Source organism: Eumetopias jubatus, unplaced genomic scaffold, assembly GCF_037043125.1.
Source record: "Eumetopias jubatus isolate StellerSeaLion01/CBP00866 unplaced genomic scaffold, mEumJub1_p1.0 scaffold_1, whole genome shotgun sequence".
NCBI classification, from domain to species: Eukaryota; Metazoa; Chordata; class Mammalia; order Carnivora; family Otariidae; genus Eumetopias; species Eumetopias jubatus.
In genome coordinates this window covers 207,110,092-207,131,940 of record NW_028274807.1, presented here as the reverse complement: position 1 = coordinate 207,131,940, position 21,849 = coordinate 207,110,092, and the positions used below count along the sequence as shown (strand labels likewise).

Genomic DNA, 21,849 nt, shown 5'->3' with positions numbered 1-21,849 from the left:
TATGTAAAATCATCAAACTCACAGAAGCAGAGAATAGGATGTTGGTTGTCCGTGGCTGGGAAGAGAGGTAATAGGGAATTTTTGCTCAATGGGTATAAAGTTTCTGTTGTGCAGGTTGAATAATATATAGAGATCTGGTGTATAACATACTAGGTATAGTTAATAATACGGTATAGTACACTTTAAAATATGTTAGGAGGATAAATTGTGAGTATTCTTACCACACACACACACACACACACACACACACAAAACCACTCAGAACAATACAAGGAAACTTTGGGAGGTGACAGATATGTTTGTTACCTTGATTATAGCAATGATACCACAGGTGAAGGCATATGCACAAACTTACCAACATGTATATATCAGATATGTGCAATATTTTGTAATCAAATATACTTTGATAAGGCTATAAATAAAAGATGAACTTATGTGAAGACAATTATTAGAAAGCCTAAGACACTATAACTGACAGATGAATGGATAAAGAAGATGTGGTATACATATACAATGGAATATTGCTCAGCCATAAAAAAAAGAATATAATCTTGCCATTTGCAACAACGTGGATGGATCTAGAGGGTATCATGCTAAGTGAAATCAGTCAGTCAAAGAAAGACAAATGTTGTATGACTTCACTCAGATATGAATTTAAGAAACAATATAAGCGATCATAGGAGAGAAAAAGAGAGAGACAAACCAAGAAATAGACTCTTAACTCTAGAGAACAAACAGATGGATAGCAGACGGGAGGTGGGCGGGGGGGTATGGGTGAAACAGGTGATGGGGATGAAGGAGGGCACTTGTGATGGAAGTGTTGAATCACTAAATTCTACAACCTGAAACTAATATTACATTGTGTGTGAACCAACTAGATATTAAATAAAAACTAAAAACACACACAAACACACACACTAAAAAACAAAGAAAAAAAAGACAAGCCTTTCGGCTGGAACTGCCATCTTCCAGTAATTCGCCAAAATGACCAACACAAAGGGAAAGAGGAGAGGTACCCGCTATATGTCCCCTAGACCTTTTAGAAAACATGGAGTTGTTCCTTTGGCCACATATATGTGAATCTATAAGAAAGGTGATATTGTGGACATCAAGGGAATGGGCCCTGTTCAAAAAGGAATGCCCCACAAATGTTACCATGGCAAAACTGGAAGAGTCTACAATGTTACTCAGCATGCTGTTGGCATTGTTGTAAACAAACAAGTTAAGGGCAAGATTCTTGCCAAGAGAATTAATGTACGCATTGAGCATATTAAACACTCAAAGAGCCAAGACAGCTTCCTGAAGTGTGTGAAGGAAAATGATCAGAAAAAGAAGGAAGCCAAAGAGAAAGGTATTTGGGTTCAACGGAAGCACCAGCCTGCCCCACCCAGAGAAGCACACTTCGTGAGAACTAATGGAAAGGAACCCAAACTGCTGGAACCCATTCCCTATGAATTCATGGCATGATAAATGTAAAGAAAATAAAAGACCTCAAGACGTTTAAAAAAAAAAAAGACAAAAAAGACTCTTAACTATAAAGGATAAACTGAGGGTTGGTGGGTGAGGGATGTGTGAAATAGGTAAAGGAGATTAGGGAGTACACTTATCATGATGAACTGAGACATGTATAGAATTGTTGAATCACTATATTGTACACCTGAAACTAATCTAACCCTGTACTTTAACTATAATGGAATTTAGAAAATAATTTTTAAAATTTATCAATAAATAAGTAAATAAACTCTAGGACACTATATTTATAAATTCCATTTTTGCTGAATTTATATAGGGATGTTGGTAATATAAATGAAATATAAATGATAATTAAAAATAATAATATTCGTTATTTTTTTAGCAGAAGGAACACCCAAGGTCCAGAGGAGCTAAGATATAGAAATTGCAGAAAGGCAGTACAATGAAAGAACCTCTCAAAGATTAGAAGATCTGCCTGGCATTAGGGAATTCCCCATTCCCACAAGCACAGCAGAAAGTGCAAGAGCAGACATCAGGAATGACTGCTTAGAGATGCAGACAAGCACTAGAGCAGAGCTCCTCAAACTTGGGTATGCATCAGAGTCCCCAGGAGGGCCTGTCAAGGCACAGAGTGCTGGCTCCACAGCTAGAACATCTGATTCATTAGGTCAGGTGGGCCTGAAAATGTACATTTCCAACAGGTTCCCAGGTGATGCTGTTGATGTTAGGGACCATGATTTGAAAACCACTGACCTTAGAGACAATTTTTTCCAGGTAGCAATGGTAACCACAATTTGTCAGCAAAGACAGTCGATCATTAGTCAAATGAATGACTTCATGAATCCCCTGGGTTTGCATTAAGGAAATTTCTATCATTCTGGGGAATGCTTATTTGGAGTTAATCTTGTGTTGCTTTTTCCCTTCTTCTGGGCAAACCCAGTAGCCACACGGAAAGGGGAAACCAAACAGGAGTTGGGAATTTTCTCCTCCTGGGATTCACAGAGGACCTGGATCTGAAGCCTTTCTTCTTTGGGTTGTTTCTGTCCATGTATCTGGTCACATTCACTGGGAACCTGCTCATCATCCTGGCCATCTGCTCAGATTCCCACCTCCACACGCCCATGTACTTCTTCCTCTCCAACTTGTCCTTTGCTGATATCTGTTTCACCTCCACCACCATCCCCAAGATGCTCCAGAACATCCAGACTCACAGCAAACCATAACATATGAAGGATGCCTCAGTCAGATATTTTTTTTTCATTGTGTTTGGATGCCTGGACAATTTACTCCTGAGAATGATGGATGGCCTATGACCGGTTTGTGGCCATCTGTCAGCCCCTGCACTACTTGGTCATCATGAACCCCCAGTTCTGTGGGCTGCTGGCCCTGGGGTCCTGGTGCATCAGTGTCATGGGCTCCCTGTTGGAAACCTTGACCCTCTTGAGGCTGTCCTTCTGCACAGACATGGGAATCCCACACTTTTTTTGTGATCTTCCTGAAGTCCTGAAGCTTGCCTGTTCTGACACCCTCATCAATAACTTAGTGGTGTATTTTGTGACTATTGTCCTAGGTGTTTTTCCTCTCTCTGGGATCTTTTCTTATTCTCAGATTTTCTCCTCCATCCTGATAATTTCATCAGCCAGGGGCAAGTACAAAGCCTTTTCCAGGTGTGGGTCTCACCTCTCAGTGGTCTCCTTGTTCTATGGCACAGGCCTTGGGGTCGACCTCAGTCCTGCAGCAACTTCATCCACTAGGACGAGTCCAGTGGCCTTGGTGATGTACACCATTGTCACCCACATGCTGAACCCCTTCATCTACAGCTTGAGGAACAAGGACATGAAGGGGGCCCTGGGCACACCCCTCAGGAGGGCGGTGCCTCTCAGCATTGGGACCATTACAGGAGTCTCCTGAGTAGCTGGGCACACAATACTGAGGACCACAAATCTTAGTTTCCTTCAGGTAATATTTTTATTTTTCCTAATTTTACATGTTTCCAAGCAAGGCTTGCCTTGGTTCTTCCCTGCCCTCTATTTTTCTTCATGTTCCATTGTGGATTCCTTTTTTCATTTTGTAACTAGTCATTTTAACTTGATATTAATAGAACCTGCAATTTTCTCAGTAATCTTCAGTGATGGTTTGGATTTCTTAAAAAATAAATCAAATCTCATGTGTTCAATAGATATCATCAAGGTGATAGGATGTGTGCCTAACCGGGAAATGTTGCCCTGCAAATTCATTTAGAGAGATGTTTTCTGAGGTTATGTGAATGGAATCAAGTCAAAGACTTGCATCCAAAACTATGAGAAAATAAATTCCTTGTTTAAGCCACCCAGTCTGTGGCACTTTGTCATGGCAGCCCTAGTAAACTAATATACCCTGCTCCCACAAGGAGCTGTCTGCAGACACAGACCATTGATTATGGGCTAGAGGCAGAAATTCTGGTTTGAGACTGGGATCCCAGGCAAAGCTCCCCAGAGTCAAATGTGGAGTAGAATGTTTTATAAGCTTCTTGCCTTTGCATGGATTTTTCCAATCTCTGACACAAACGTTTCCATGGTGACTGCAAATAAGTTAAAGAATTCTTGGATCCCTTCTTCCAAGTTCCCTCGATTACGTATGCCCAAGGGTTCTCTAAGGATCCTAAATGATGGGGGAGGAGGCATCCCCAAACATACCTGTACTTGAAGGTCCCTTCCCCCTTGAGAGAGGTAGGTGGCTCAAGTGAAGCTTAATTTGATTTAGAAAAAGCTAACGTTTATGGTGAGTGCTGTGAATTGTGTAAGACTGATGAATCACAGAACTGTACCTCTGAAACAAATAATACATAATAAGTTAAAAAAAAAAGATAGTAGGAAAGGAAAAATGAAGGGCGGGGGAATCGGAGAGGGAGACGAACCATGAGATACTATGGACTCCGAGAAACAAACTGAAGGTTCTAAAGGGGAGATGGGTGGGGGGATGGGTTAGCCTGGTGATGGGTATTAAGGAGGGCACGTATTGAATGGAGCACTGGGTGTTATACGCAAACAATGAATCATGGGCCACTACATCAAAAACTAATGATGTAATGTATGGTGATTAACATAACATAATAAAATAAAATTAAAAAAATTTTTTAATAAAAAGCTAATGTTGTGTTTCCCGGACAAAAGGGTTAGAGAGTGTAAGTTATACCCATGATATCTGGAATCACGTTACTATTTACTTGTGTTTTCCCCAAGGTTTTATTAAGGTCGCATTTAATGTCCCACCTGGTTCATTAGGCTTGCCTGTGTAGTAAGGAGACACAGAGCTTCCTGGGGCCAGCATGGGGGTAACTGAGCCAACTGGTTTCAGGGGTCAAGAGTTGGGACTACAAGACGCAGCTACTCATCCCTATGGCAAGCTGCTTCCTCTATTCCCAGCCATGGGTGTATGAAGTAAAGGGTTAACTTGGAGGGCTAGGGGTACTCAAAGTCTGCATATTCCTGAGAAAGGACTTGTCCTTGACCAGCTCCTGGGAAATAATCTGAGTCCTTGGAATATCCGCCCTGATAAAAGTGTCTTTGTAACCTGGAGTCCTGAGCCATGCCAGGTCGTCTAGGCTGACAATGTAATTTGTGGTGAATGACTGTTTTTGTTCACCTGAGGCCCTGGGCAATACGATATTCATTGGACTTCTGTGAGGGCTGAAGAATGAAGAGTGACGCACTCCATGCCTGCAAGACTGACCCTCAATAAAAATCCTGGACACCAAGGCTCAGGTGAGCTTCCTTGGCTGGCAGTATTCATACGTGTTGTCACCCATCATTGCTGAGAGAATTAAGGGCGTCCATGGGATTCCCCAAAGAGGGGACAACTGGAAGCCCACATCTGGTGCCTTCTGGACCCTGCTCCAGGCAACTTTTGTCCTTGCAGATTTTAATCTGTATTCTTTCACTGCAGTAAGTCATAAATGTGAGCATTACGGCTCTTCCAAGTTCCACGAGTCCTCCTGGCAAATCACTGAAGGTCTTGGGGACCCCCAACACAGAGGTCATGAACATTGTTTTATTATAATAAATAGTGGTTTTCCTTTACCTCCTTCAATTCCACCACTCTTTGAGAAAATAAATAACATGAGCTGACCCCTCAGCTTGTAGGACCCAAAGCTGCCCTTACCCCCAGTCCCAGTTTCCTCCCCGCCTTGCTCACTGCCCTCCACAAGTTCTCCTCATGCATTCAGAGAGAAATGGAGGCCTTGGACACCCTTTCGTTCCTGCTCCTTTATCTCGGTTTCCACCAAACAAGCCACAGAACATGTGTGTTCAGTGCACAGTCAGTCGGGCAGCGGGTCTTCCCTGGGAGCCCCCCACCCCAGCCCCATTCCCTCCTCTCTGGGAGGCAGAGCTGGGGGTCCCTCACATGGCACTCTCATTGCCTCCCCGTCCCCTGGACGCCCCCTTTTCTTGTGCCATGAGTGACTTGTAGGGCTTCCCCAGGCTGGGGAGGGTGAGCTCAGCTTCCTGCAGCTCCAGCTCCCGCTGAGACAAATGCTCAATGACGGCTGCTCCAATGGAGTCCCCCAGGACATTGGTCATTGTGCGAAGTCGGTCACTGGGGAAGGGTGGGGAGAGAGAAGCCACTGTTAGCCGAGGTTTGAATAGTTCATGGAGAAGAGGGTGCAGCAGGGTGGGGGGTTCCTTGTGCCTGAGTGTTGGGACTCATGTTCCATCCATGACCACATAACCTCAAGCAGGTGCCTCCCCTTCGATGTCCTCAGCTTCCCCTCCTAACAGATGCAGGTTGGATCAACTCTGATAGGCTCACATGTTATCTCAGCAATGCAATTCTTTCTTTTTAGGATGTAAACATCTGATAGAGAAAATTAGGGATTATGGGCTGAACAGCATAGAGGATGAGGAAGATAACCACCGTGAGTAAATCAGGCCAGACTGGAGACTGTCTAAATTGGACTCAGGTCCACCTGACAGCTCCCAAATGGGGAGGAAAGTCCAGATTTTTTTAACGTAAACCTCCTGTTTTTCAAAGTTGAGAATTAAAAACATAAACCAACAACAACAAAAACTTGCAAGCCAGCTCTATCCCATGGATCGCCTTTTTGTGACTTCTCCATAAAGCAGGTACAACAGCTGCTCAGGCTCATAGGCAAAGCCCCCCTTGCTCATCTCCTCCGCATCCTACTTCCCCAGGTTAACTCTATGGAATTTGGGATCTATAGGCCATGGTTTGGAGTACTCTCCAAGGCTCCCCTTCTACTCTAAAATTCTAGAGCTCTGTGTCCTTGCTGGAATGAGGGCCCACAGGCTGGGGGTCTCACAAGGAAAACAGGGGGCATTGAGGAAAGATAGTACCAGGGCCTGAAGAACACTCACAGGAACCAGTCCACAGCTATGATCAGCGTGATGTCTTCAGTGGGCAGGCCGACCGATGTGAGCACAATGACCATGGTGACCAGACCTGCCTGGGGGATCCCAGCAGCCCCAATGCTGGCTGCTGTCGCCGTGATACTGTACATGGACAAAGAACACAGGGAGGCAGGAGGTGGGAAGAAGACGAGGAAGAGAGTGAGAAAGGGCACAACAGAAGGGGAGAGGTGGTTCCCTGGGACATCTTAAATTAAGTGCCTGAAAATAAAAAGCAGCCTTCAATAAATGTATTCTTTCAACCCATATTTATTGAGCATCTACTACATGCTAGACACCTAGCAGAAACTCCCTTAGAAGAAAACCCTGCCCAAACAGAGCTTACACTCTAGTGGGGGAGGCAGGGAGTAAGCAAGATGAGTACTTAAAACATATACTAAGGCAGATGGTGCAACAGAGAAATGGTTCGGCCTACAAAAGTCCAAACCATGCAATTTTAAATAAAATATTCAGGGAACCCTCCCCTGCACAGGTGACACTGGAGCAAAGACCTGAAGGAGGTGATGTTTGCTGTTATATTTACAATGACCACATTGGAACCTCTGGGTGATGAGACCCAAGGATCCATCCTTCTTATAAGAGCCTCAGGTTATTAGGACACACCAGCCATACTTTGGAAAATACGGGGCAAAGGGATCTCCCACCATAGCATGTGAGAGAAGGTGGGACTGAAACATCTGGCAGCTCCGGATAGCCTCAGGTTGCAAAGTCTTACCTTTAGCCTCATTTGGCATGGGAGGCTGGGCTCTTCCCACATCCTCCCTCCAACATTCAAAGCCTCCCTTGACTTCAAGCTGAGGCTCCCTCCACCCCTAGCCAAGCTAAGGACTTCTTAGGTCTCACCTGCTGGCAGACACCCCCCAAGACCATCTCACCTGATGGTTGTTATCTGGCCCAGGTTGAGCTCATAGTTGTTGACTTGGGCGATGAAGATGGCAGCCAGGGCCTCATACAGGGCGGTCCCGTCCATGTTGACGGTGGCCCCCACGGGCAGCACGAACCTGGTGATGCGTCGGTCCACACCCAGGCCCTCCTCCAGGCAGCGGAAGGTGATGGGCAGTGTTGCAGAGCTAGGGGAGAGAGCCCTGGAGGCTGAGAACAGGGGGTGGCAGGGTGGGGCTGGAGCAGCCATGGACCGAAGGAGGGATTCTGCTGAGAACACTGGGAGACTAGGTGGGAGCCAGAGCAAGGGGAGGATGGTGAGTGTGTAACATTTCGGAGGATGGTAACTGTGCACAGGGAAGAAGGGGTCCTTACGATGCAAGAAGCACATGGCAATGGTGGTCCCCTAGGTTGAAGGTCTCTTGACCCACTTAAAGCCAATAGCTTAAGGCTAATTACTAGACACTTGTTCATGACACTAGTGACCTTTCCACTCCCAGGAAGTAAAGGACTAGGGGTCTGCTGACCTCCCACAACCTCAGGGTTAAGAGAGAAGTATTACATGGCCCCCTAATCCCCAGTCCTGTAGCTCAGGGAGCAACCTCAGCTACACTAACCCTGCTGGTGTCTCCCCCCACCACTCCCCAGCAGGGTAAGAGCAACCTAACTGATTGGTGAGTTTAGCTGAAGGAGTGGACATCTCACTGGGAGTTGGCCTGTCCACAAAACATGTGCTCTGCCTGGTCAGCTTGATGTCATGCAGTGAGAAGCCTGGCCCCACAGAGAAGGCCTCTGGGGACCCAGCCCTGTGGTGATCAGGTGAGTTTCATTCTGGGCTACAGTGGCACCAATCCTGTCGGCCAAAGACCAAAATGCACATTCTCCAGGCAGCATTGTGAGCAATAACAATAATATTAATTCTTCCATCCAGTTGGTTCTGGAATACTTCTCAAACTGTTTTGAATTTGGATGATGGGGAAAAGGGAAGCTCTTTATTAACCCCATAAAACCACACACAAAAAAAAAAAAAGAGAGAAAAAAGCCAAGTGAGCTCCCAGAGACCATCTCGAGGGGAAATGAGACTCTGAGCTAGAAAATGACAGAGAATATGGGGCATGTTGGAACCTTGGTCCTAACCTCAAAATTGGCAGCTGGTTCTCCTCCATATAAAATAGAGAAATAGAAAATGTGGAAAACAGGTCAAGAGAGCCAGCCCGGGACAAAGATCGGCACCCAGGTGTCGACTGACCTACAGACCTCCATGAGCCACTGACCTTCATGAGCCACGCAGCTCAGACAACATTCAGTAGGGGGAGGAGGGGCAGGACTCCTAGGAGAGCCTGTGAACCACAAACAGTGAACCTCAGAAAAGCACTGGGGATGAGGGATGAAGCCATACCTGGAAGATGTGCCCATGGCAGTGATGAGGGCCTGGAGCATACCCCCGATGAAGGGGAAGGGGTTCCGGTGGGTGATGAGGAAGTAGATGAGGGGCAGGACACCGCCAGCATGTAGGAACAAGCCCACAATGACGGTCAGTGTGTACATGCCCAGCTGACCCCCCAGGACGGCCATGTCCTCCATCTCTAGGATCTTCCCAGCGATCAGGAACAGGATGCCCACAGGTGCGTACCTAGGCCAAGCCAGACACCTGTCAGAGCTCCCTCATGACTTCCCCTAAAGCTCAGAGCTGGCCTTCCCAAGGCTTTACCCATATAAGCCCCTGGAGCCAGACAGCGCCCACCATACAGCACCCAACTCCGCCCCAACCTTCCCCACACACCGACAAATAGGGATGGACCCCACAAACATATCCCACTGCCTCTTCCTGCTCACCCACAGTTCACGCCCAGAACAGCAGGGAAGAGTTCCTACAACTCCAGGGCATACAATCTTATAAGGTCTCTCTTCCCTCCACTCCACCATTCCAGTCCCTCCCCAAATAGTCCCTGTCTTCGGGACTCTTTCCCTAGACATGGCCCAGACGTTCCCTATCACTGGCCTTCAAACTTCCCTTATTCACCACTTCCAACTCCGTTTGTTCTAAATGTGTAACCTCGATGCCCCTGTTCTCTTTCCTGTAAGTGCATATTCTCACTCACTCACCGGCCCGGAGCTATTTCACCTGAATTTCCCCCAGACAACCCAAACCACGCATCTTATCAAATCATCTATTTATTTAACCACTTTCTTGAGCACCTACTCTGCTCCAGTCACATGGTCCCTGCCCCTGCGGTGCCTACAGTCTAACGGGGAAAACACGCAGTATACATCGAAATGCCTAATTAAAAACTTCGGGTGGTGAGAGCTGCAAAACAGAGCCCCTCAGTGGGGCTGCCTCAGCATGCGTGGTCAGGGAGGGCCTCCCTGGAGACCTGACAGTCACGCAGAGGCCTGAATGATGAGAAGGGACACATCTAACTGAGGGGGAAGCATTGCAGGCACCGTGCAAAGACCCTGAAATGAGCATGAGCTATAGGTGCTGAAGGAGCATAGAGCAGACCAGTGTGGCTGTGAGAGGAGACAGAAGTGAGTTCATCAGGGGCTCACCCGTGCTCCCCACAAACGAGCGCATCTTAGTCTTGCGAGTTCCTGCCAGTGGTGCCTTCATTCACCCGTCACCAGGCTTCAGCTTTTACTCCTCTCTCTTTAGAAACTGAAGTCTACGCTTGGTTGTTCTCATGGTAGAGGCTTTGGAGAAGGTAGGGACCTCTTGGGAAATTGGTACAATAGCTTGGGTCAGAAATGATGAGACCCACCCCGAGGTGGTGGGAAGGAGGATGTGGCGCACTTTTCTGGCCACATCTGTATTCCCCTGGGCCCAGCTGGCCTCAAGGTGAGACCCATTGGGAGGTTGCTGAGCTGTCTCCCAGTCTAGACCCACCTCTATGACTGCTCTGTGAACCCCCTCCCCAGCTCCCTCATCTCCATCCTTCCTCTTCATCCCCCACAAAATTCCTCAACCCTAGGGCAATTGCACGGGGCTTCCTTCCTTCCACACTCACCCAGCCAGCACATCTGGATAAACTCTGCCCATGACACCACTATGAATTTATGGTTTCCAATTCCGTCGAGCTTCCATCTTGTCAGTCTTTTTGCCTATCCTTGATAAGCTCCCCATCACATTCCACTCAGCTGCTTTTCCAAGCTTTAAACTTGGCCTCTAACCCCCTACACAACTTTCTAATTATTGGGGATTATGTACAAAGTCTCCCTCTGTTTGGCACTAGACAGTCTTGTTACCATCTTGCACCACCACTCCCAACTCACCCTGTGCTCCCACCTCCCTGAACTCCCCACCATTCTCCAACCAACTCAGGCTCTTGCAGGATTTGCATGTTCTCTTCCCCCTGCTTGAAGGGCCTCTCTCCTCTTCCCGTCCTATTGGGTTCCCACTTGGCTTTCAAGACCCAACTACGAGGTGACCTCTTCCATAACTCCCTCTTCACCTTCCCAGGCAGAGTTCACTGCATATCCCTCCCTTGGCTGCTCACTTCTCCAAGTTCCCAACTCTTTTTGAATGTCCCTTTGCTCTAGAACCTTCCACCTTGTATTGCATTTATCTAGTGTGTGTCTGTCTCCTCCAAGACTTCATAAGCTTCTTGGGGATAGGGATTGAATTCCGTGTATCCCTGTGTTCCAGACAAAGTTAGCCCAGGAAAATGTCTGCTGAATGAGTGAAGAAATTGGTAAAGAAATAGAGAATGGTAAAATGGATGCACACATGCATCAACTAAGGAATAACTAGTGAGTGGATAAACGAATAAGAAAATGAGCAAATGAGACACAAATCAATGGGTAGGTGAATGAATGAGCGTGTTAAGTGAATGAATGCAAGGAATACATGAGAGAGTGAATGGAATAACTAATGTGGAGATGAATGAGCGGGCCATTCACCATCAAGTGAATGAATGCAGGGAATACATGAGAGAGTGAATGGAATAACTAATGTGGAGATGAATGAGTGGGCCAAAGAATGAGCTTGAACGAATACATGGCTGGGTGAGTAAATCAATCAATCAATCAATCATTGGCTTCATTAATGCGTGGATGAGTCTGTGAATGAGTTTATGAGTGAATGTATGAATGAACAAATTAACCAATACATACATGAATGACTTTGGCCAAATGGCCCCGATGGCCCCTTGAGCAGCTGCCCCACAGCCTGACTTCCCAGTCTCGGCTCCACCCTTCCCATGTGCCATCACCTGCCAGCCCTGTCAAAGCCCAGCACTTACCAGATAATGATGCCCACCATCCTCATAATAGCCTCATTGAGGCTGTCGAAGAAATCCCGCAGGACTCGGCCTTTGTGTTTCATACCACCGATGACCAGCCCAAAGGCCACAGAGAAGACCACAAGACCTAGGGCATTGATGCCATTGGCTGAGCCAGGCACAGGCACAGTCTCCTCGAAGCTCAGCACCTCCTGCAGGGTGCCCAAGGCCCAGGTGACATTTTCCAGGAGGCTCGTTCCGTTGTCCATTGAGGATGGGGGAGGCATGGAGGTGCCCGGCTCAGATCCATTCTCTGTCCTCACTATGGTCCTGGTTACCAACCTCGTGCTATACTGCGTCTTGAACTGAAATATGGAGAGATCAGGACCAAAATCAATTCATCAGAATCTCCTGAAGAAGTTTATTTAGAACACCAATTCCTCGTTGCCACCCATGGAGAGTCTTATTCAGAGGACTTAACCAACGCATAGAAGAACGAGTGAAGGAATACATGAATGAAGGAGTGACCAACCAATGCGTGGTGGAATGAGTACAGATTCTGCATTTTTCAAAGCTCCCTGCTCAAACAGATTTGGGGGCCTCTCTCTTCAACCATCTATGGTGAGATGCCCTGGTTCCTCCTTCAGCACCATCCCAGGCAGCTCTTGGCCTAAGTCATTTTCTGTTATCCTCCCTTGATCATTCCACCAATGGGAAGTACACTCTTTCTCCCAGACTTTTCCAAAAACCCCTGCCCGCTGCTCTGGCGGGCCCTTCTTCCCATCCCTCACCCCGGGACCACTCACTTGGCAGCAAGATCCCCCCACCCTCCAAACCTCCTTGACCACACTGTGCACTTCCCCTGACCTGTTTGAAGCAAGCCTCCACCAGGTTGGGCGGAAACATATTTCTGCAGAAAAACATCAGAGGAAGGGAAGTGGTTAGACATTGGAAAGGAGTCCAGGGTGATAATGGTAAGAATAACAACAACAGTACCAACCGTAATAATGGCAGCCAACAAGTGAATGCTTACTCTAGACCGGGTACTGAGCTAAGGGCTTACCTACATATATGATCTAAACACTACAATAACTCTAGAAGTGAGCACTACTGAGGTCCCCATTTTATGCACAAAGAAACCAATGCACAGAGAACTTATGGAAGTTACCCAAAGCTGCACAGCTCATAAGGGGTACAGATGGACCTCAAATCCAGGCCTCTCTGAGCCCTTCCATAGAACCCTATGCTACCTCGCAGACTTCAATTCACACACATGCGAGTGATGCCTCAAAAAACACAGATAACCTGTGGACCTCAGATCTGGGTTTCCCCCAAGTCAATGACTAGGAGAGAACCATGGCAAGCCTTGACTCTGGCTGGCAAAATCTCGCTTCTTTAAAAGAATTATTCATCCTCCAATGGAGCTTGAGAACATCAAACACCACTGTTCTGAGCCCATCTCAGGATGCAGCTAAAACTTCCAGAGCCTAAGGGCCAAAAGATCGTACCCTAGGAGTCAGCTACTCTCGGAGGATTTGTGCAAGGTTCCAGGGCAGAAAATGGGTACCAATAAACTAGGTTCAACTTGGGTGTTGCACTTCCAGGCTGAGTCAGCCTGTCCCCTTCGTCTCTCCTTGAGTGTGGCTTCTTGCATCTAGGGCCAGAGTTCCCATTAAAATTAGAAACGGCGTCACCTGACCAGGTCCATGAAAGCATCAGCTGTGGGGATGGTCTCAATGCGGCCTTCGCGGTGCAGCCCCTCCTTGGAGCCCTTCCCAGGATGGATGATGGTGACCATGAGGATGCCAATGAAGACAGCAATGACCGTGGTCACCATGTAGTACACAGCTGCCCGCATCCCCATCCGCCCTGTTGCCTTGTTATCCAGGGATGCCATACCTGAAGGACAGGTGATGCAGCCCTGAGCAGCGCCATCTGCACCCCACCACCCACTATCCCATCCATCAGCTCCACTTCCCTCATACCACCAGCTCAACAAGCATTCCACCAAGCTTCTCCTCCTTCTGTGCCCCATCCCAGCACCCACACTGCCATCCTTTGACCCCTCTCATCACTCTTCAACCCCTATTCTAGTTTCCATATACACCTTCCACGCCGTCCTTTATCCCAAGCCCCACTTCACCTACCTTTCCTCTACTTCAAGTCAAACTTTTCAACCCCCACCCCATCCTCCATTTATGCCTACATTACACGATGACATCACCTTCATTCCACTCTTTGTCCTGGTATTGACCCCAAGATTAATCTCCCTCCAGCCCATCTCACTGTACACTGTCTGTGAGAGATACTTCTTTTGGTGCTCCAGCCAAAGCTCTTTACCAGGCTAACACACCTGCCCTTCAGCTGCTGCGTTGTTGGCTGCTAACAGTTTGTGTGGCCCCCTTCTCTGGAGAACTGCCCTCAGCCGAACAAAAGCTGCTTTGCCCAGAAGTACCCCATGGAAGACCTCTAAAGCCAAAGGCTGCCTGGTACAGGGATTCAAAAGGCCAGCTCTTTTGACTTGGGTGAGGGCAGAGTTGGCAAGAACAATTCTGTAGTATTACTCCTGCTCCAGAGCTATCCATGGGATAAGGCTGAGAGGCCAGCCTTCTCCTGAACCCACATCTCTGCTTAGATTCTTTCTCTGCCTTATCTTGCTCCCCTCACTTCCTCATGGGTCTCTCTTGAAAGCTATCCCTTGATATATCTCTTGTGCAAATATCCCCATCTTAGGCTCTGCTTCTGGGAAACCCAACCCAAGAAACCACTCTTTCAGGCCTTTATCTTCATCCCCATCCCCAAATCTGGAGATTGGCAAGCAACCACTTAGGGGCCAAATCTGGCCCCCTGCCTGTTTTTGTAAATAAAGTTTTATTGGAACACAACACACCCATTTGTTTACAGATGAGTCTGCAGCTGCTCCTGCACTACCATAGGAGAACTGAGTAGTTACAACAGAGATGGTATGGCCCCCAATGTTGACAATGTTTACTATCTGGCCCTTTACAGAAAAAAATTTGCCGACCTCTGCATAACCCATCCCTATTTCTACCCCAGCCCCCACCCACCATCCTGTCACCTCCAACACCTTCATCCACATCCCACCCCCTAACCATTGATGCCATTCTATCTTCTTTGGCTGCCCTATCACAGCCTTTCTTTCACCTTTGGATGATGGTAAGCTCCTGGCAGGCTGGTATTTTATCTACACGGAAAAGCATGGTATAATTACTGAGATAAGTGGCATATGTCATATGGAGTCTGGAACCTGGTCTGATGAAGACCTGGGCTTTGGCCAAGAACTCGGGGCTAGGTGCAGGCTTCGTGTTTGAGGTCCTAAGATAGGGAGGGGATCCCATGCTTGCGATAGCTTTGGCTCCAGGTTTGAGCTGGGGCTCCGGGATGGGTCTCGGAGGCCAACACTGGCCTGGGCTCTCTCACCTGTGACCAGGCTGGAGACAATGAGTGGCAGCACCAGCATCTGCAGCATCCTCATGAGAAGCTCTCCGGGGAAAGAGAAGTACTTGATCTGGCGGTAGGTAAGCTGGTACGGGCGCAGGGCAAAGGCCAGGCTGACCCCTAGGACCAAAAGGAGGGCTCTGTGGAGTGGTTTGGGTCACCGGTGGGTGGTGGCAAGTGCTCTTGCAGGTGAGCATGAGTGGGCGGAGTGACGATGTGCGAGTGCAGGGAATTTCTCCGAGGTCCCCGCCCCCCAGCCAGCTCACCAATGACCACAGCGCTGACGGTCAGCAGGATGAAGGCGTTCCGGCGCAGGAAGCGCAGCACATGCTCACGGGTCATGGTTTGCAGGCGCAGGCGCGTGCGCAGTGCTCTCTGCTGCAGGCTCTCCTGCAGCCGCTGCAGCCAGCCCACCCGGCCCAGCCGCTGGCCACTCTCCCGCAGGAACAGGCTGTTCCCGTGGCTGCTCATGGTCTATCTGCGGGGGATAGATAGAGGGGCCTTCTGGTAAGGGACAAGACAGAGGGCGGCGGTGGGGACAGGGGAAAGGGTGGAGGAAGCTGGCGAGGAACTCCAAGAATCCAGACAGGGGAGGGGCAATGTCCACCTGTTGGGGTGTGGCTGTGCCAGGACACCTGAGAACACTGCTTGGGGTTCAGGGGTTGCATCCTGGCAGAAAAGGGTCCAGATCTCCAGAATCCGTTCCGTTCCTGGACATGACGCCTTTGCCATTCCCTGCCTCCAGAGCCCTCCTTATTTCATATCCTCACAAGCAACTGGGGGCCGTCCCAGATCCCAAACCAAACTGGCCGGCCTTTGCTCAGCGCCAACTGGTCATGCTGAGCCCCAGACAAGGCACCCTGGGTTTAGCCCCCCAAATTAATATGGCTTGCTGTTTGGCCTGGTGGTGTTGACAAGTGGCCTTTCCACAATGACAAAATCAGCAGGTGCCTGGTAAACAGTGAGTGCCCAATAAATGCAAGTGCCCTGCATGAGTGCTCAGATCAGCAGAGCGGCTGGAGGTGGGATCCCTTGGGAAGGAAATGGTGACAATCCTTGACCCCAGTGACTCTTCAGGATCCATCTTTGAAGGGAAATGTGATGTTCAGAATCTCTCTGGGTGTTTCCCAAACTTCAGACTTTTGTGTCTCCTCTATATTTGACCGCATTCCTGTAACCTTAATTACTTATTTAAATAAATATATCTTAAATGGAAAAAAGATCATTACTTGAAATGCAAATTTTATTTTAACACACATCAAATGAAATGTATGTAAAAATAAAAACCTGCCTATCCTTTACCAACTAAACACCTTACATGTATCAGGCAGCTTGGAAATGTGACTTTCATGGGCCAGAGGAACTTTTATTTTTGTGGACTCCTTCTTCCATTAAAATATATACATATATATTAAAATATTAAATTATATTTTTACAACTGAATTGTTACAAAAATGAATATAGTATTTTGGAACTAGATAGAGGGAATCGTTACACAACATTGAGAATACACTAAATGCCACTGACGCCTCTTTAAAATGGTTGGGTTTCTGTTACGTGAATTTCACCTAATGTTATACATTCAACCATTTTCTTTGATCTAAAAGTGTAGTTCTTTCTTCTGATTTAAAAAAAATGAAAACAAAAAATAAAATAAAATATTAAGTTAAAACATTTCTGTGGATCCCTAAAACTATCATGGGCCCTGGGCACTGGACATCCTATTCTTGAATGATAGGCAGCCTGGCCTGCAATGATCTCACAGCAAAAAAAAAAAAAAAATAGTGTGACAGTGCCCACATTCCAGGCATCCTGGGAATACTGTTGACCTTGTAGATTCACTCGGGGGGGGCAAAAGGCTGACCACCAGGGGTGGCATTGCCTAGGATGCCTTGCCTGCTTGCTCTCTCTCGGTCTGACCACGGGGAAGCAGCCCAACGGCCGATGGGAGGAGCATTCTTCCTACCACACCCCTGTTTGGCCGTGTTTGTGTTCCTCTGCCTAAGGCCACAGCTCCTGTCAATCCTCTGTATCTATTGGCCATTTGGATGTCTTCTCTGAAAAAATATCTATTTAGTTTCTCTGTCCGTTTGTCAATCAGATTGTTGTTGTTGTTGTTGTTATGGAGTTGTAGGAGTTCTTTATATATTTAGGATATTAACCTCTTATCTGATACATGGTTTACAAAAAATGTCTCCCATTCTGCAGGTTGCCTTTCCATTTTGTTTTGTTTTGTTTTTACTGTGCAGGGGGTTTTTAGTGTGACAATGGTCCCACTTGTTTATTTTTGCTTTTGTTTATGCTTTTGGTGTTATATGCAAAAAATCATTGCCAAGACCAATGTCAAGGAGCAGAACTCTTCCCTACTTTGTCTTCTAGGAGTTTTATGGTGTCAGGTCTTATGTTTAAGGCTCGGATCCATTTCAAGTTAATTTTTCTGAGTAGTGGAAGATAGGGGTCCAACTTCATTTTTTTTTATTATGTTCAATTAGCCACTGTATAGTACATCATTAGTTTTCGATGTAGTGTTCAGTGATTCATTAGTTGCGTATAACACCCAGTGCTCATCACCAATTTCATTTTTCCGTATGTGTTATTCAGTTTTCCCAGTACCTGTTGAAGAGACTAGCCTTTCCCCATTGGGTGTTCTTGGCTCCCTTGACCCGACAGAGGTGCTCTTGCTACAATGACAGCCATATTACAATGTATAAATGTATGAAAACATGGCACACACCTTAAACTTATACAATGTTGTATGTCAAATATGTTTCAACTAAAAAAGAAAACCCAATCCTTTGTTGCAGCCAGCACTCTGGCCCTGTCTTGCTCCCTCCTGCTCCCTCCCAACTCCCTCCTGGTCCCTTCCCTCCGCCCCACCCCCACTCTTGCTGGTCCCTGAGTGTTACTAAATCAACCCTACTGGTTTCCCTTAACTTTGCTCCTATCCTTATAAATAGTCCTTAACGTAAGCTCTTTCCAGTTCTGCTTTTCGCATGTGTTGTTTCCTGACAAATACACCAGATTTATCTGGCTCTTAGAAAAAACTCTCCAAAGCCAAAGGAAGGCAGTCAATATTGTCCCTGTGCTGAACTTCACCCAGGTCAGGGCTGGGAGTCTGGGAGTCTGGAAGAAGTCTCAGTTCCACCAACAGACAGATCACTGGAAATTTTTTTTTCCTGCCACTGGCTGTGCGGTGACTTTTCTGGGGTCATTGTCTTCCTTGCCCTTTTCTGATCCCCCCATATCCAAAGGATGGGACACCTGCCTCAATTTTTCAGGCCCTGCTTCCTCCAGGTCCAAGCCCCCATTGTCAATGCCAAACCCCAGTTGGGGTCCTGCTCCAAATGGGTCCATCACTTTGAAACCATAGTGCCGCTTCCCACCTGGCTGTGAAAAATCCCAGATGTGGGACCACAGACTATACAAGAAACTCCTAATCCCTCCCTCTCTCCAGAATGTATGTTCCCAGTCACCAAGCAGTAGCACAGAATTACCCACAGGTCCCAAGGGAATGTTCAGCTGAGATCCAAACTAGGCACAAAAGGTTCAGAACTAGTTTTGTCTCCTTCCTTTCTCTTCCTTACAAGAAGTAGCACAGCATCGTGCAGGAACGGACAAACCATAGTCCAAGGGCCCAGCCTGGCCCACTGCTTGCTTTTATAGATAGTTTTATTGGTACAGAGCCACATTCATTTCTTACGTGTTGTCTACGGCTACTTTCATACTACAACAGCTGAGCTGGGGTGTTGGGACAGAGCTTATATGGGTCGCAATACAACCTCTCAGGCCTTTTACTGACAAAATTTGCCAGCCCCGGGCCTGACAGAAAAGCATACCTGAGCTCTTAATTTCAAATCTCCCTCCACCTTGCTGGAACTGGTCACTTTCTGTGTGGCTTAGAAGGCCCAATTCACATGACGCTTAGAGCAGTGCCTGGTGGGCACAAAACAGACGTCAACTGTGGCTGATAAAAAGCAGAAACCCAACAGACACAAGGTGAGGGTAGAGACAAATCTCGAACCCTGGGCTCTCTCTTTTCCAGTCTCTCTTGATCCTAGGCATTCTCTTGACCCTGTTTCTGAGGCTTGCTGCTCGGGAAGTGGCCCTTCCCAGTGTCCCCAGTCTCTGCAGGAGTTGAGGATGTGTCTCCCACCTGGTTCCCCCAAGCTCCAGACTCTCAGATGTGATGAGATGTGCCGGCCACCCCACCCTTGGAGCCAAAGGAAAGAAAGGAAGGGCTCCTACATCCTAAAGCTGAAGCAAGCTTGGTTAGCAAATGTATGCTTCCTACACATTTTATCTCAACACTCTGCTTGCCAGAGGGGTGAGCGGGGGAAGGAAAGAGAGGAGAGAAATCACATACATCACATATCACACACACCTTCAAACACACAGCCTCACACGCCTTTGTGTGCAATTGACACAAATACAACCGCACAGTCACACACACAGAACTCTTCAGACACAGAAGCCCACACACACCTTCAGAAATGCAACTCCACCCCAGCAGTGTCAGCCATACAATCCCTACACACACACACACACACACACACGCACACACTTGCCACATTCATGCACACCATCAGACATGCAACCCCCCCCACCCCTTCCAGACCCTGTGCAATTCCCCTTCCTAAATGAAACTCCATACAGAGAGGACCATACAGTTGCCCCCCCACACACACACACACCACAACTTGGGACTCCAGACACAAAACTTCAGACATTCAAATTCCTTCCCACATTTAAACATCCACCCCACACACCTCTTTAGGAAGGCAAGCCCACTCATAAATTCAGGCCCCTTCGCACACACCACCACCCACCCCACACACAACTTCCCACCCAGCACCGGTGCTGCGGTGGCCAAAGTCTCAGGAACAATCAGGTCTGTCCGGAGTTGGAGGAATAAACACCCTGCCTGATAGGGAACGGAACCGAGCCCTGGAAATGGAGGAAGCATCACGCACAGAGATGGAAACCTGCCCACGAACTGAGGCCACGGACAGAGGGATGGGATGGGGAGGAGGGAGATGGGCAGGGAGACCTCGGGTAATAGCTAAGGTGGTAGGAAACTCACCAGGGCGACCTGAGGAGCGGCGGCGACCATGCTGACGGGCAGCTGAGACAAAGGCGGCCGAGAGCTGGGAACGCGGACGCAGGGGCCCCCCCACCCGCCTGACCCCAGGGTGGGCCAAGCCCGCCTCGGATCCCGCCCGCCCCGACCCCAGAGCCCCTGGCCGAGAGGAGCCGCGGTGTCCCCGCTCACCTGCGCCCGGAGTGGCGGGGGCGGCCTGCCCGCGCCTCGGCCTGTGCGCTGCGCCCGGATGCAGGTGCCGGAGCCCGGCGAAGCGCCCGGCCGGAGCAGCGGGGACCCGCCAGGGATGGCGCCGCGCTGGCGCGGGGACCGGACGGCGGAGGCACGGGCGCTGAGCCGGGACGCGCTGTGCAGCGGGTGGGATCCCGGCTGGCCCTGCGCTCACGTGGGTGCGGGGGCGCGGGGCGGCCGGGGGAGAGGGCGGGATCCCCTCCGGGATGCCCCCCGCCTCCCCCGCGCCGAGCCCAGGCTCTGCAGCCACGCGGGAGGAAGGGCAAGGCGCGGGTGGGGAGGGAGGGAGGGAGGGAGGGGGATCCTGGGCTGGGCAAGGTGGGTGGCCTCTCCCGCGTCCCGCCTCCGCCCCCGCCCTGGAGCCGCGCCTCCGAGCCCCCGCCTCCCGCGCCTCCCCGGTCCCCCAGAGGTCCGAACGTCCCCGGAGAGCGTCGGGACTGGCTCCAGTACCGCTGGGCCGGGGCCCGCATCCCCCCGAGGAGGTCTGGGCCAGACGCTGGGGCCAGCCTCCAGGTGCCCCCGGCAGCCACGTGGGCTCCGCTGCCCCGCTTCTCCCTTCGGATGCACAGCCGGGCCTTGGCCTTTCGGCCGCTGTGTGCCCTTGGGCCAACTCCTCTCCCTCTCGGAGCCTGGCCCTATTTGAACAACGGAGATGACTTGGCCGACCCCACAGAAAATTAAAGCTGAGAAAAATTCAAGCGCGTGAGTGTGGAAATGCTGCGAGCCGCGTGAAGCATCGTACAAATGGGAGACGAATAATTCCTGTACTGTTGTAATTAATGTTATTCCTTGCTGTCTTTAGAGTACACCCGGCAAAGTTGATCCTGCGTTTCTTCTCAAACGACACCAATCTCGTCGATTTCAACCTCCCCCGCCTCTCCTGAAAGCTAACTGCCATTTTCAAGAGCTGAGGGCGCAGCCCCACAGGTTATAAAAATCAGTATATGTTTGTTACTGGTGGTGTTGTTACCAAACAACTGTTGATGGCAACTTCCTAGTCTAGGCAGGCTCTTTTGTTTATAGTTAATCTACACACCCCTCTGAAGTAGATACCACTACCCCCATTTGATGAGGGGACAGGCAC

At 48.8% G+C, this 21,849-nt stretch overlaps 2 protein-coding genes and 1 pseudogene across 3 annotated transcripts; 2 read left to right on the top strand and 1 right to left on the bottom strand.

The window, feature by feature from the left end:
• The first annotated feature begins 981 nt into the window (after positions 1-981).
• Positions 982-1,492, top strand: LOC148165142 (large ribosomal subunit protein eL21 pseudogene; annotated as a pseudogene).
• A 533-nt stretch (positions 1,493-2,025) lies between these two features.
• On the top strand, positions 2,026-3,384 carry OR7C2 (olfactory receptor family 7 subfamily C member 2). Its single transcript, XM_028095286.2, is given in 5 exon segments — positions 2,026-2,063; positions 2,414-2,688; positions 2,691-2,722; positions 2,724-2,774; positions 2,776-3,384. Coding segments are annotated over 5 exon segments (1,005 nt in total).
• A 2,050-nt stretch (positions 3,385-5,434) lies between these two features.
• SLC1A6 (solute carrier family 1 member 6) lies at positions 5,435-20,756 on the bottom strand. 2 transcript variants are annotated; one of them, XM_028095322.2, is made up of 10 exons: positions 20,706-20,756; positions 15,703-15,914; positions 15,419-15,556; positions 13,672-13,876; positions 12,845-12,887; positions 11,999-12,342; positions 9,160-9,393; positions 7,754-7,948; positions 6,828-6,962; positions 5,435-6,048 (listed from the first exon to the last, which is right to left on the bottom strand). In XM_028095322.2, the coding sequence occupies exons 2-10, from the start codon at positions 15,905-15,907 to the stop codon at positions 5,853-5,855; spliced, it is 1,695 nt and encodes a 564-aa protein (XP_027951123.1). In that variant the 5' UTR covers positions 15,908-15,914; positions 20,706-20,756; the 3' UTR covers positions 5,435-5,852. The 2 variants fall into 2 exon arrangements, with proteins under 2 accessions (XP_027951123.1, XP_027951124.1); XM_028095323.2 differs by lacking the exon at positions 20,706-20,756 and adding an exon at positions 19,273-19,351.
• Between the last annotated feature and the right edge of the window lie 1,093 nt (positions 20,757-21,849).